At 45.7% G+C, this 10,737-nt stretch overlaps 4 protein-coding genes across 4 annotated transcripts; 3 read left to right on the top strand and 1 right to left on the bottom strand.

The window, feature by feature from the left end:
- Positions 1-111: 111 nt before the first annotated feature.
- LOC6619406 (acidic fibroblast growth factor intracellular-binding protein) lies at positions 112-1,798 on the top strand. The gene is made up of 9 exons (XM_002043585.2): positions 112-208; positions 263-341; positions 409-727; positions 786-893; positions 950-1,082; positions 1,133-1,233; positions 1,292-1,360; positions 1,426-1,611; positions 1,674-1,798. Exons 1-9 carry the CDS (start codon positions 206-208, stop codon positions 1,750-1,752), a joined length of 1,077 nt encoding a protein of 358 aa, XP_002043621.1. The 5' UTR covers positions 112-205; the 3' UTR covers positions 1,753-1,798.
- Positions 1,799-2,014: 216 nt separating this feature from the next.
- LOC6619405 (protein cycle) lies at positions 2,015-4,163 on the top strand. The gene is made up of 5 exons (XM_002043584.2): positions 2,015-2,199; positions 2,461-2,535; positions 2,683-3,137; positions 3,208-3,637; positions 3,694-4,163. The coding sequence occupies exons 1-5, from the start codon at positions 2,180-2,182 to the stop codon at positions 3,953-3,955; spliced, it is 1,242 nt and encodes a 413-aa protein (XP_002043620.1). The 5' UTR covers positions 2,015-2,179; the 3' UTR covers positions 3,956-4,163.
- A 410-nt stretch (positions 4,164-4,573) lies between these two features.
- On the top strand, positions 4,574-7,517 carry LOC6619404 (probable cytochrome P450 305a1). The gene is made up of 3 exons (XM_002043583.2): positions 4,574-4,802; positions 5,721-5,758; positions 5,992-7,517. Exons 1-3 carry the CDS (start codon positions 4,709-4,711, stop codon positions 7,372-7,374), a joined length of 1,515 nt encoding a protein of 504 aa, XP_002043619.1. The 5' UTR covers positions 4,574-4,708; the 3' UTR covers positions 7,375-7,517.
- Positions 7,512-10,726, bottom strand: LOC6619403 (importin subunit alpha-7). Its single transcript, XM_002043582.2, has 6 exons — positions 10,622-10,726; positions 9,837-10,061; positions 9,290-9,774; positions 8,967-9,230; positions 8,400-8,899; positions 7,512-8,335 (listed from the first exon to the last, which is right to left on the bottom strand). The coding sequence occupies exons 2-6, from the start codon at positions 10,035-10,037 to the stop codon at positions 8,154-8,156; spliced, it is 1,632 nt and encodes a 543-aa protein (XP_002043618.1). The 5' UTR covers positions 10,038-10,061; positions 10,622-10,726; the 3' UTR covers positions 7,512-8,153.
- Positions 10,727-10,737: the final 11 nt, after the last annotated feature.

The raw sequence follows: 10,737 nt of genomic DNA, 5'->3' as shown, positions 1-10,737 counted from the left end.
TAAAAATTTTCGTTTGTTTTTATTAATATTAATTATTTATGTTATGAAAACTTGCACGATTTATTACATTCTAGGAAGTTTTAAAATAATTAAAAGAATAAACTATGATGGTTGTGCTGAAGCCACACAGTGTTTCATCTCTAACACACATTTCGATATATCCAATTGGACAGCTAGTTCAGAAAACGGTCACACCAACAATAAAATGGTAAATATCCGATGATCCAAAATAATAATAAATAATAAAACTGAATGCTTACAGGCCGATGTGGATGTGTTTATAAGTAATTATACAATCATCGATCCAGAAATTTATCAGCTATGGATCGAAGGCTTCTCCTGTAAGTATCCTTTTCCCAATTGCCATCTTGTTTCATGTAAAACAACTCCTTCGATTTACAATTTCAGCCAGCGAGGCGGTGTCCTATCTGAAACAGAAGGGTTTTGGCCACTCCATGGGCGCACCCAGCGACCTGATTGCTTCGGATGTACTGGATCATTACCGCACATATTCCCTGATTGAGCTATACCTAAACGCACCCACCAAACTGATGGAGCAATCCTGCTTCCAGCTGGAGCCACATATGCGTGATCTTATCACCGAGAAGTACTACTCCATCGATGATGTGGTGGCTCGCGAAATTCTTGGCAAGAAGCTGTCGTCCCGCTACCGCAAGGACCTCGACGAGGTGGCCGAGAAGACGTGCGTCAAGCTGAAATCGGTTCGGTGGGTAAATTTCACTACTCCATAGGCACAGTCTAATATATTTCAAATTTATCTTCAGCCGACAATTTGACAACGTAAAACGCATTTTCAAGGCGGTAGAGGAAATGCCCGGCACGTTGACCAACAACATCAAGCAACATTTCTTCATATCCACCGATCTGGCCAAGTATGAATAGGATTAATTTATTGATATTCAAAAAGCTAAACCTTTCACTCTTGCAGAAAGTACTCCTGCATTGTTTTCCTGGCCTGCCTGCGTTTCGAAACCACCAAAAAGAAGTTGCAATACCTGAGCTTCAGTGATTTGTTGACCTGCTCCCATGCCATCATGATCTACTGGACGTACACTTACCAGGTATGGCATAGTTCTCTTTATTCCTTGAGAAACTAAATTATTAATTGCAGCACACTGGACCGGAGTACTATGACACCGAAATGGACAAAGAGTTCCTCTTGGACTTGCGGGAGTTGCGCTGTTTACTCGACAAGGAAAAGGAGATTAAGCAGTGAGATTTATTTATCTACCGCCCAAGAGCTATTATTTAGTTTAGTCCTTGCATTTAGCCTCGTCTGCATGCGCCTCAAGCCCGTTCTTCTCGAGCGCGCATTTCACGAACTGGATGGCAACTTTCGGTAAGGACTAATTTCTCGACAATCTTACAATTTCTTACTACTGATCTGCTCCATTTGATTTGCAGTTCTTACTGGCGCGCCCTGATCACCATCGCCTGCAATTTGCATCGTAATCGGGAGCTGCGCGATCTTTTCGTCGATCTCTGTGAGAAGCTTATTGATCCTTGGCGTCAGAATGGCTGGAACCGTGAGCAAGTGAATAAATTCTTGGCTTCCATAACGCAAAGCGTTTTGGATCTGGAAATATCAAGGTGAGTACTTGTCTTGATTAATTACCTAACTTCTTTGATAATCAACTCTAAATGCTTTGCAGGGACCAAGAAACTAGATGTCTTTGGGATCGCTATATGCAGGTCATAACGATATGCTTGGATAAAATGTATCACATGTAAGCTGTGATTAAACTAAGGCGCAAATACAAATAGTATTTAATTGTTTGGTTGTGTTTGTTTCGACTTGTGTTGATTTTTACCCATAATATCAGATTGTATAAGCCAAAGTAAAAGAATGAAAATTGAATCGTAAGAGTTTCATATTTGAATGTTAAGATACCGTTGTTAATTGGCGCCATTTGGTATTTTTAAGCGAAAAGCTTGTTTCCTTTGGTATTCTTCCGAAAGTGGTTGGTATATTTTGCAGCCACGTTCACACTGCAGCTTCAAAGCTGAAGATGCATGAAAAGCTTGCAACAAATTGTCGGCCTGCACACACTTCCGTTTTAAATGTTATTATTGGGACGTTGATGTTAGTAAACAAACAAAAGAGAGGTATTCGTCGGAAAGGGCTTAATTTTAAATAAGCAAACGTCACGGATTGGCGATGGAAGTGCAGGAGTTCTGGTGAGTTTCACTGGAAAAGTGCATTGCAAATTACACACACATTACATAAAAACGACCTGTCAGTGTGTGCGTTAAGCACCCACACGAACGCACATTCGCGAAAACCAGCACACACACGCTCACACAAATTGGCCAGGTGTGCGTGTGGGTGTGAAGGGAAGAGGAAGCAACAGTTGACGCCCGTTACACGGGAAATCCACCCACTGGTTGATTAAATATCGGGGTTGTTTTCTAATTCACCATTTGTTGGTTTCGATTTAGCGAAAATCTGGAGGAGATCGAAGATGAAAACTACGACGATGAAAAGTCAGCCAGAACCTCCGATGAAAATCGCAAGTAAGGAAAACATTTTTCAAACTTAACTAAATCCATATCCATTTATTCGACTTCAAGAACTAATGTTGATTATTATAGAAAAGTTAATTGGTCTTTATAATATTCATATCCATATTCATTTATAATTTTAACATTATATCATATTAGGCAAAATCACAGCGAGATCGAGAAGCGGCGTCGGGACAAGATGAACACGTACATTAACGAGCTCTCCTCGATGATTCCCATGTGCTTTGCGATGCAGAGAAAGCTGGACAAACTGACTGTGCTCCGGATGGCAGTGCAGCATCTGCGAGGGATACGTGGCAGCGGCAGCTTGCATCCATTCAACGGATCCGATTACCGGCCGAGCTTCCTGTCCGACCAGGAGCTCAAGATGATCATCCTGCAGGCGTCCGAGGGATTCCTGTTCGTGGTGGGTTGTGACCGAGGACGCATCCTGTACGTTTCCGATTCGGTGTCCAGTGTGTTAAACAGCACCCAAGCGGACCTGCTGGGACAGAGCTGGTTCGACGTTCTACATCCGAAGGACATAGGCAAGGTTAAGGAGCAGCTATCCTCACTGGAACAGTGTCCTAGGGAAAGGCTTATCGATGCGAAGAGTAAGTGGCCATACGAAAGTTTTAGATTTACTACATTACTAAAGTTTTTTCCTTGCTTTATCACCTGCAGCCATGCTGCCCGTGAAGACCGACGTTCCACAGAGCTTATGCCGCCTGTGTCCCGGTGCCCGGCGCTCCTTCTTCTGCCGCATGAAGCTGCGCACCGCCAGCAACAACCAGATCAAGGAGGAGTCCGATACGTCCTCCAGCTCCCGGAGCTCCACGAAGCGCAAGTCCAGGCTGAGTACGGGTCACAAGTACCGGGTTATCCAGTGCACAGGATATCTCAAGTCCTGGACACCCATCAAGGACGAAGACCAGGACGGCGACAGCGACGAGCAGACAACGAATCTATCCTGCCTTGTGGCAATTGGTCGCATTCCGCCCAACGTTCGCAACTCCACTTTACCCGCCTCGCTGGACAATCACCCGAACATACGGCACGTGCTCTTCATCTCGCGCCACTCCGGCGAGGGCAAGTTCCTGTTCATCGACCAGCGGTAGGTACCATTATGGGCTTTATTTTCCTGATGATGCGACTTAAATTATTTTGCAGTGCCACCCTCGTGATTGGTTTCCTGCCTCAGGAGATCCTCGGCACCAGCTTCTACGAGTACTTCCACAATGAAGACATCGCCGCGCTGATGGAGTCCCACAAGATGGTGATGCAGGTGCCGGAAAAGGTGACGACGCAGGTCTACCGCTTCCGGTGCAAGGACAACAGCTACATTCAGCTGCAGAGCGAGTGGCGGGCCTTCAAGAATCCCTGGACGAGCGAGATTGACTATATAATCGCCAAGAATTCCGTCTTCTTATAAGGCATACGAACGTTCCGATGGGGAACATTACTTTTATTTATTCCACTACAATCCGACGACATTTGTATACACTCCAAAGATTTTCATCCGCATCGAGTTGCTGGCGCCGGCGTTTGAAATTCCATATTCGATGTACAAACTCTACCTAATGATAAGCCCATCATTTTTGTACCGCCTCAATTAAATTAACGGACAACTTGAAAAGAGATTCTAGTTTCAGCCCATCAAGGTTTCAACATTGCTCTCTGCCGATTGGAATTCTCGAAATGAGCGATCGCCTTCAATTATAAACAACAAATAGTTCTTAGCCAAGCACGTTTTGGACGTGATCGCTGCTCGAATTTCTTCGGGCACATAACAACTTGTGGTAAATGGTGTTTATCATGTGTACATAGGTACATATGTACCGACATGTGTGTATTTGATTTATCAACTGAGACGGGCTTTTTCGCCCTTTTTCGTTTCCCTCGACTTTTTTGCTTGCACTATCAATAGGCCCACATGAAAAGGCGGCAGCCCAGGCGCGTGGGTTTGTCTGGGTCTGGGTATAGATCTGGCATGGGTATGGGTATGGGCATGCCTCTGGCTCTCTCGCTCGCTGGATTCGGGTGCGGAATCAGTTGGCATAGAGCTGGCGTGGCGTACGGACGCTCTGACACCTTAGCTCCCCGACCCAGTGCCCGTTTAATTGGACAAAAGCCTTGCTTGGACTACGGTCTCGTTTTTCGGTGGTCTTATAAATAGTATATTGAAATGAGTGCCCTCATATTTCTGTGCGCGATTCTAATTGGTTTCGTGATGTATTCACTCATCAGCTCGGTGCGGCGTCCCAAGAACTTTCCACCAGGTGAGCTCTTCTCGTCCTGCACTTCGGATTACTTTTCGTGGAATACTATATTTCTTATGCAGATAAGAAATTCAAGCGTTGGTGCTCAAACAAACGATGGATTTCTTTTAAATTTCGTAGAATAACTTAACCCATATTGTGTATCGTGGGTACAGTTTGTTTTTGAAAACTAGACAATTAATTTTATTTAATAGTAGAGTAGCATTAATAACCATATTATTATAAAATATATTTGTATATGGACTCTAGATGGGAGCGATAGCCGAACATACGACCTGCCCCACGACCAATTGGTGGGCTCATTAGCAACTCGTAATGGTGATCAGAGGCATCTGTGGCCAATCGGCGGGGAACCAGACGGCACACGCTTTGAATGCTAATATATCTTATTGATAAAATCGTCACATACCTGGCCACGACACCTGGCCTAACTGGTCTGAATTGGCCAGTAACAAGGGCCGGGCTGATTTATTCCACTTGCCAATGCAGCTTTTGATTTGCATTAGGATTACGATTATGGGCGTAATAGCTGTCATTCCTGTATATAGGCACATTTTTATTATTATTCGCAATTGTTGCAATTCGACATGAGGATAAATTAGCATGTAATTTCTAAGGGAATCTTATTCACTCAAAGAAAAGCGGTCTCAATTTGCACATATAAAAGTTATGAAATTGATTTTGATAACGCATTGATAGTTAATAACTAAGCGGCTTGATTTCAAGATAGAGTTTTCACTTTCTTTTCGGTAGTTTTGCTAGCTAACAGATTTCTTTTGCAGCCGATTAGATTAGCACTTTGATACCTACATAGGGTGAACCGATTGAATTGGACGATTGTATTTCATATGAAACTTTATTGCTAACAAGCCAAATACTTAAAACTATTATCCTTTTTGAATTTCATTCCTAAAACAGGACCTCGTTTTGTGCCATGGTTAGGAAACACATTACAGGTAAGGCTCACAAAAGTATCTTAAATACTATTAAAATGAGATTATTTGAATAATAAACAAATAATTGTAACATCCAAAATCTAAATTGTTCCTTTATGCAATCCAAATCTTAAAAAACGTTTTTTCTAAAAGCGCAAGCTAAAGATGTGGATCAAGATCTCAACAACCTATATATTCTCAAAATATAAATATACTAGGGTTATTAATCCTTCGTTCCTGTATTATATTGCCAGTTCCGTAAGGAAGCTAGAGAAGTTGGCGGCCAGCACATCCTGTTCGAGCGCTGGGCAAAGGACTTCCGGAGCGACCTGGTGGGTCTGAAGCTGGGCCGCGAATACGTGGTGGTTGCCCTTGGCCACGAGATGGTGAAGGAAGTGCAGCTGCAGGAGGTGTTCGAGGGGCGTCCGGATAACTTCTTCCTGCGTCTGCGAACCATGGGAACCCGCAAGGGCATCACCTGTACGGACGGACAGCTTTGGTACGAGCACCGCCACTTTGCCATGAAGCAGATGCGCAACGTGGGCTACGGGCGCAGCCAGATGGAGCATCACATCGAACTGGAGGCGGAGGAGCTGCTGGGGCAGCTGGAGCGCACCGAGGAGCAGCCGATCGAGCCGGTCACTTGGCTGGCGCAGAGTGTGCTCAACGTACTGTGGTGTCTGATAGCTGGAAAGAGGATCGCCAGCCAGGAGGATGGGACGCTGCGGCGACTGCTCGACCTGATGAATCGGCGTTCCAAACTCTTTGACATCTGCGGTGGTCTGCTGGCCCAGTTTCCCTGGCTGCGCCACGTTGCGCCCGATCGCACTGGCTACAATCTCATCCAGCAACTGAACACAGAGCTGTACGCTTTCTTTATGGACACCATCGAGGAGCACCGAAGGCAGCTGGCGAAGGATCCGTCGCCGGCGGAAAGTGATCTCATCTATGCCTACCTCCAGGAGATGAAGGATCGCAGTGCTGGCGGCGAGAGCAGCACTTTCAATGAGACGCAGCTGGTGATGACCATCCTGGACTTCTTCATTGCAGGCTCCCAGACCACTAGCAATACGATCAACCTGGCCCTAATGGTGCTCGCTATGCGCCCGGATGTCCAGGAGAAGCTGTTTAGCCAAGTGACCGCCAGTGTGGCTGCTGCCAGCACAGATGCGTTTCCTCACTTGAGCCGTCGGGAATCCTTTGACTACATGGATGCCTTCATCATGGAGGTGCAGCGCTTCTTCCACATCACTCCCATTACGGGTCCACGCAGAGCTTTGTGGGCAACCAAGCTGGGTGGCTACGACATTCCGAAAAATGCCACTATTCTGATTAGCCTACGTTCTGTGCATCTCGATAAGGAGCACTGGAAGGATCCGCTGGAGTTCCGCCCAGAGAGGTTCATCGATTCGGCTGGCAAGTGCTTCAAGGACGAGTACTTCATGCCCTTCGGCATGGGCAGACGCCGTTGTCTGGGCGATGCCCTCGCCCGTGCCTGCATCTTCTCGTTTCTAGTGCGGATCGTGCAGCATTTCAGCATTGTCCTGCCGGCGAGAGAGTCTCCATCAATGGTCCTTCTGCCTGGGATTACGCTTACCCCAAAACCATACAAGGTGCAGTTCGTCAAGCGCACCTAAGTTCGCGACTGGAGTCGATGGTGCCGGTATTATTGGTCAAGAGATGGTGCTGAATCCACTAGGATATTTCCAAGGATTCCGAAAATTATTTACACATGAGGATATTATAAAAAAAACAATAAAAACTTATGTCAATCTGCATAGCTGTGGTCTAATTGTTCTTTATTGATGTCCTCTAAATTAAATTACAATGCTTTATAATTTAAACAAATTTACATTCGGCGAATCGCATAACAAAATCAAATAAGAACGTTTTAATTAATCGTTATCATTATCGTAAAGATAGTTTGTTTTGTCAGAATGTATAACAACACCATGTGAGGATTTCATCGTACTCGGGCTTAATGGAAAATATGTACAGACTCAATTTGAGGAAAGCAAAAACATATACAATGGGTTCTGTATAACATATTAAATTAGTACATACGAACTAGATGGAAGCAATCTCGCCAGCTGGAGAAAGCTTTGAGTAAGGTCATGCCTGGTCCTGGACCACTTCGAAAATTATAAAATTAAACGCAGATACAATAAGCAGGTGAGTGTGTGTAACAAAGATACAAGCCGACCGAACGACCAACTTTCCTTAAATGCTAGTAGTGACTGCACTTGGGCAAGGCAGACGCCTTCTCCTGCGGCCTGTGTTTCATGTCCGTGCTCTGGCCGCCTTCATTTAAATCCCGGCGGCAGGGCTTCGCTTCCTGTTGTATATGCTGCTGTGTTCAGGACTTGAGAGGGATTCGTATTTGAATAGTGTAAACGATATCCTGTCCGGTAGCGTGCTAAAAGTTAAATCCGGTACTGGGCACGTTGTCCGGATCGAACTCAAACTGTTGCGTGCCCGCCACGGGTGCCACGCGGCTATCCTCCTCTTCGTTGCCGAAGTACTGTTCGATAATGTAAAAAGATTTGTGGTAGATGTCGCGGTTTTCATGCGCCTGCAGATACTCTATCTTGTCCAGACCTATATAATATTAACGGAATCGATTTTCAAATGGAAATTTGAAAGTAAAAATAAATTGCATTACCTCCGCATTCCTCGATGGTAATAGCATAGGGATTTGGTCGCGTCTGGAACTTTTCACCTGCCTTCAAAATGTTTTCAAGTGCATTTAACGCCACCTGGACGATGTCCGAGTCGACGACGGTGAGAAAATCGCACATGGGCGGCACACAGCCAACCTGCACCAGGTAGTGGATCTGTTCGTAAGTTCCGCTGCTGGTTGCGTTGGTAATGGCCCATGCGGCCTCTTTGCGAGTCTTAAATTCAGCCGTCTGCATGATAACCATCAGCTGCGGGAATATGTTGGCATTGATTAGGGCCTGGATCTGCTCACGATTGCCGGCTGCAATATTTGAGATCGTCCAGCACGACTCCTTCTTGATTGTTTCCGCCGTCGAATGCAGCAGGTGGCTAATGCAGGGCAAAGCGTTGTACCCCAATATCACCTGGGTCTGCTGATCGTCGCCGGTCACAATATTGCCCACGGCCCTCAGAGCGGCTGTGCTCACGTTCTGCTGGGGATGTCTGCCAGGATATGTCAATAAATAATAATTGTAATTGCAATTTGTAATGGCGCAGCAGGACTACTTACAATAGCAGCTCAACCAGGCGACGGCAAACACCCGAATCAATTACAGCCTGGATTTTATCGTTGGGTCCATCTGACAGGTAGCCTATGGCCCAGCAAGTATCGCTTAGTACATCCGCATCAGTGTACTCCAGCAACCGTGCCAGTATTGGCAGACCATGGACAATTTTGGCAAAGTCTGCGGGAGGGCTTTTGCCGCGGCACAAGTTCGAAAGTGTCCACACCGCATTCCGTATCATGGTAATGCGATCCGAGTTGCTCAATACACTGCAAGAAGTCACACCTTCTTTGGCGCAATCTTATCAATATATTTATTTATAACTTACTGCAGGAGAGGCATAAGAACGCCGTAGCTGAGCAAATGGTCTCGGCATATGGGTGAGTCACCGGCTATGTTGCCTAGGGCCCACACAGCCTGTTCCTGGACATCATCGTGGGGACTGGAGAGCAAATCAATAAATATGGGCACTGCCCCGGCCTCGATAACCACCTTGGTCTGCTGCGAGGTGCCCGATGCGATGTTTGTTAGCGTCCAGGCGGCCTCGAACTGCAGCGTTGCATTCGAGCTATTTCGCAAAAAGGTAACAAACTGTGGCACTATCCCCTTTTGGATGACTTCCTCAATGGGAGGATTGGGATCGCGGGACAGCAGTTTGCGGAACTTTTGAGTCGCCTCAAGCTGTTCGGCTTCACGTCCACTGAAGAGCATTTGAATCATTTCCTCGTTGATTACGGATGGCTGTGCCCCACTTCCAGCAGCTGCCTCGTTTTGACCGCCAGTGCTACTGTCAGCCATGTGCATGTCGGCAGCCTGCAATGGAATGAAAAAATAGTTAAAACTATGCTTTCAGGCCGAACTTGATCAAACTATACCTGCTGTTCGTTATCGGTGTTGCTCTCCACTTCGGTTGATGTTGAGGATGTAGCTGGCTCAAGAACCACATTGCGTCGCTTAAAGAGCTGCTGTTCGCGTTTGTTCTTCCGCAACTGGATGCCCACCTCCTCGCGACGACGTCGCATCTCTGTGGAATCCAAGGCGGCATTTTTATAAAGCTGTTTGTGGCTGGCAGACATTTCGTCGTCTTGGCAATTTAAAAGCTTTAAATAGTTAAACAATATTTGTTTGAGAACAGAATAATTTAAGTCGTAGCCAGGTTGTGACTTTTTTTCGGCTATAGTGTGATCTAATGCTAAACGAAAATGCGAATAATCTAGAAAATATAGGCAGAGGTCGTCGTGGAATGCGAAATAGTTGATTTGAAGGTTTATAATCATCACTAGGTGTTCCCCAATGTTCTCATCCACTCCCACCAGGATTATTACGCCCTGTAACCACTGAACATTCGCTTAGCGCCTGCTCTTGAGTAATTTTACATTTCCGGATACATAAAGATTACGTTGTCTGGCCAATAATTTACATATAATGCGTTCACATTTAATGAACTATTCAGTTTTCCTGGCAAAATGCACAATCACAACACTTTCACATTTCATTGTACGTGTATGTACATATGTGCACACACGGCTGCTTTGCGTTTGTGCGTATAGGTGCGGGCTTAGGTCAGCATGAGCTATTCCCCGTTTACGCCCTTCGTTAAGCCACCACAACTCCTGGTTAGAAGAGGCGTCTTAAGCTACGTAATTAGAACACAATTTACCTGTTCAGGAAGAATCCTTTTTTCGTTTTAATCATGCAAAGAGACGGGAGACTTTACACGTTGTGAGGAACGGGGATGCCGGACTATCAGAATGCAATGCTCACAGCTGACGCGCT

The sequence above is a fragment of the Drosophila sechellia genome, chromosome 3L (genome assembly GCF_004382195.2).
Source record: "Drosophila sechellia strain sech25 chromosome 3L, ASM438219v1, whole genome shotgun sequence".
Taxonomy (NCBI): Eukaryota; Metazoa; Arthropoda; class Insecta; order Diptera; family Drosophilidae; genus Drosophila; species Drosophila sechellia.
The sequence above is the reverse complement of the archived record's forward strand: the minus strand, read 5'-3'. Positions and strand labels throughout refer to the sequence as shown.

Excerpts from the sequence above, each read along its gene's own strand:
- LOC6619406 (XM_002043585.2), top strand. Across the intron at positions 1,083-1,132 it reads ACTGGACGTACACTTACCAG|CACACTGGACCGGAGTACTA; the intron begins GTATGGCATAGT and ends TATTAATTGCAG. Across the intron at positions 1,612-1,673 it reads TTGGATCTGGAAATATCAAG|GGACCAAGAAACTAGATGTC; the intron begins GTGAGTACTTGT and ends AATGCTTTGCAG.
- LOC6619405 (XM_002043584.2), top strand. The coding sequence starts at position 2,180 with ATGGAAGTGCAGGAGTTCTG. Across the intron at positions 2,200-2,460 it reads ATGGAAGTGCAGGAGTTCTG|CGAAAATCTGGAGGAGATCG; the intron begins GTGAGTTTCACT and ends GTTTCGATTTAG. Across the intron at positions 3,638-3,693 it reads TTCCTGTTCATCGACCAGCG|TGCCACCCTCGTGATTGGTT; the intron begins GTAGGTACCATT and ends ATTATTTTGCAG.
- LOC6619404 (XM_002043583.2), top strand. The coding sequence starts at position 4,709 with ATGAGTGCCCTCATATTTCTGTGCGCGATTCTAATTGGTTTCGTGATG. Across the intron at positions 4,803-5,720 it reads TCCCAAGAACTTTCCACCAG|GACCTCGTTTTGTGCCATGG; the intron begins GTGAGCTCTTCT and ends TTCCTAAAACAG. Across the intron at positions 5,759-5,991 it reads GGTTAGGAAACACATTACAG|TTCCGTAAGGAAGCTAGAGA; the intron begins GTAAGGCTCACA and ends TTATATTGCCAG.
- LOC6619403 (XM_002043582.2), bottom strand. The coding sequence starts at position 10,037 with ATGTCTGCCAGCCACAAACAGCTTTATAAAAATGCCGCCTTGGATTCC. Across the intron at positions 9,775-9,836 it reads ACACCGATAACGAACAGCAG|GCTGCCGACATGCACATGGC; the intron begins GTATAGTTTGAT and ends ATTCCATTGCAG. Across the intron at positions 9,231-9,289 it reads GTTCTTATGCCTCTCCTGCA|TGTATTGAGCAACTCGGATC; the intron begins GTAAGTTATAAA and ends GACTTCTTGCAG.